Source organism: Sinocyclocheilus anshuiensis, unplaced genomic scaffold, assembly GCF_001515605.1.
Source record: "Sinocyclocheilus anshuiensis isolate Anshui unplaced genomic scaffold, SAMN03320099.WGS_v1.1 scaffold51, whole genome shotgun sequence".
NCBI lineage: Eukaryota > Metazoa > Chordata > Actinopteri > Cypriniformes > Cyprinidae > Sinocyclocheilus > Sinocyclocheilus anshuiensis.
Window position 1 is genome coordinate 2,699,384 of NW_015548296.1, and position 1,478 is coordinate 2,700,861.

At 37.6% G+C, this 1,478-nt stretch overlaps 1 protein-coding gene across 1 annotated transcript in view; it reads left to right on the forward strand.

Annotated features, from left to right (window-relative positions):
- The window catches only part of LOC107656039 (death-inducer obliterator 1-like), a 26,334-nt gene that overhangs the window by 11,515 nt on the left and 13,341 nt on the right, over positions 1-1,478 (forward strand). The window contains 1 exon segment of the mRNA XM_016443694.1: positions 911-1,256. Within this exon segment, the coding sequence (XP_016299180.1) occupies positions 911-1,256 (346 nt within the window).

The window sequence follows — 1,478 nt, forward strand, 5'->3', positions numbered from 1 at the left end:
TATGTGTATATATATATAATTTTTTTGTAAATACTGCATCGTCAGAGTTGGTATTGTAGCTTTATATGTGATCAGACACTTGCACTAAACATTTTATGAAAATCATCATCGAATGTCGGAGGCATGTGTTTTGTCTGTCATTAGAATGGCCGCATCTGATGCACTAAGTGGAACTATTACGGATTGATGCAACGCATTAAGTTTTCATCAACTTACAGTTTATAACGTTTATTGTAGCTATATGGGAGCTTAGAATTTGTTTAATACATTTGGCCAAAATCTCATGCTATAAAAAAGATGAACCGCTATGCACAGGATATTTAAAACGTACAAAAATATGTGACCCTGGACCACAAAACCAGTCTTAAGTTACTGGTGCACTTTACTTGTGCATCTGTGAGTTTTCACAAAGTAGATATAGCTCTATGTGTGAGTGAAGCACATATGCGTGTGGCGTTCTAGTATACAAACATTTCCAATGATCTATGTTTTTTGAATTGCATTGTTTTTACTTGTTTTTATTATGACTATTTCATGATCAGTAGTGAGCATTCAGATTCTAAGCTCATAGGTGTTCAGTAATTAGCTAGAAAGTGTTTTAAGCCTAAAATGAAATTAAATTTTAGGCCAGTCAAAATGTGCAATTGAGTATTGAGAAATTATTGGTGTTGATTACACAATTCCTTATTGGTACATTCCTAATCTTTGTCATAATTGTTAATTCAACACTTGGTTAATGTTGCACTGTCCTCATGAGGCACGATTCAAGAATCATGGCAAGTGTTTATGTTCAAAGCAGAAATTGTCCATTGCTTGCTTTTTATTTTTGTCAGCAGAAGTTCTATCATATCTCTTGTGGGTTTAATGATTATTGAGGGTGTTTGGTCATTATTTAAATCCTTGTGCATAGGTTTATGATCTGCTGTGATCGCTGTGAGGAGTGGTTTCATGGCGACTGCGTTGGCATCTCTGAGGCACGTGGCCGACTGATGGAGAGAAACGGAGAGGACTATGTCTGTCCAAACTGCTACACACAGAAGGGACAGGTTTCCAAGACTGGTTCTTCCACAGCAGCTACAGAGAATGGCAAACGGCCAGTAGCTGGCCTTCGTAAAAGTGAGACCGGTCTTGCTACACCATCTAGCACTGTTGCAGCCACCACAGAGGAGAAAGCCTCTGATGACCTGGGTATCAAGGGCAGGATCGAGAAGGCTACCAATCCTAGTGGGAAAAAGAAAATAAAGATTTTCCAGCCGGTATGTCTCTGTATGATACACAAGTTTGAATACTGCACTCTTGTTTACATGTAATTTCATGGGATTGTAGAAGTCATCCTGTTGGTTTTGCATACAGTTTTGATGCTTTGTGCCTCTGTGCATGAAATTTTTTAGCTTTTCTTACAGGAATTTACTGTCAGCCGCATTGCTTGAAAGCTTAATTTTAATTTAATGTAACTTAAATTGCAAGATCAATAACTC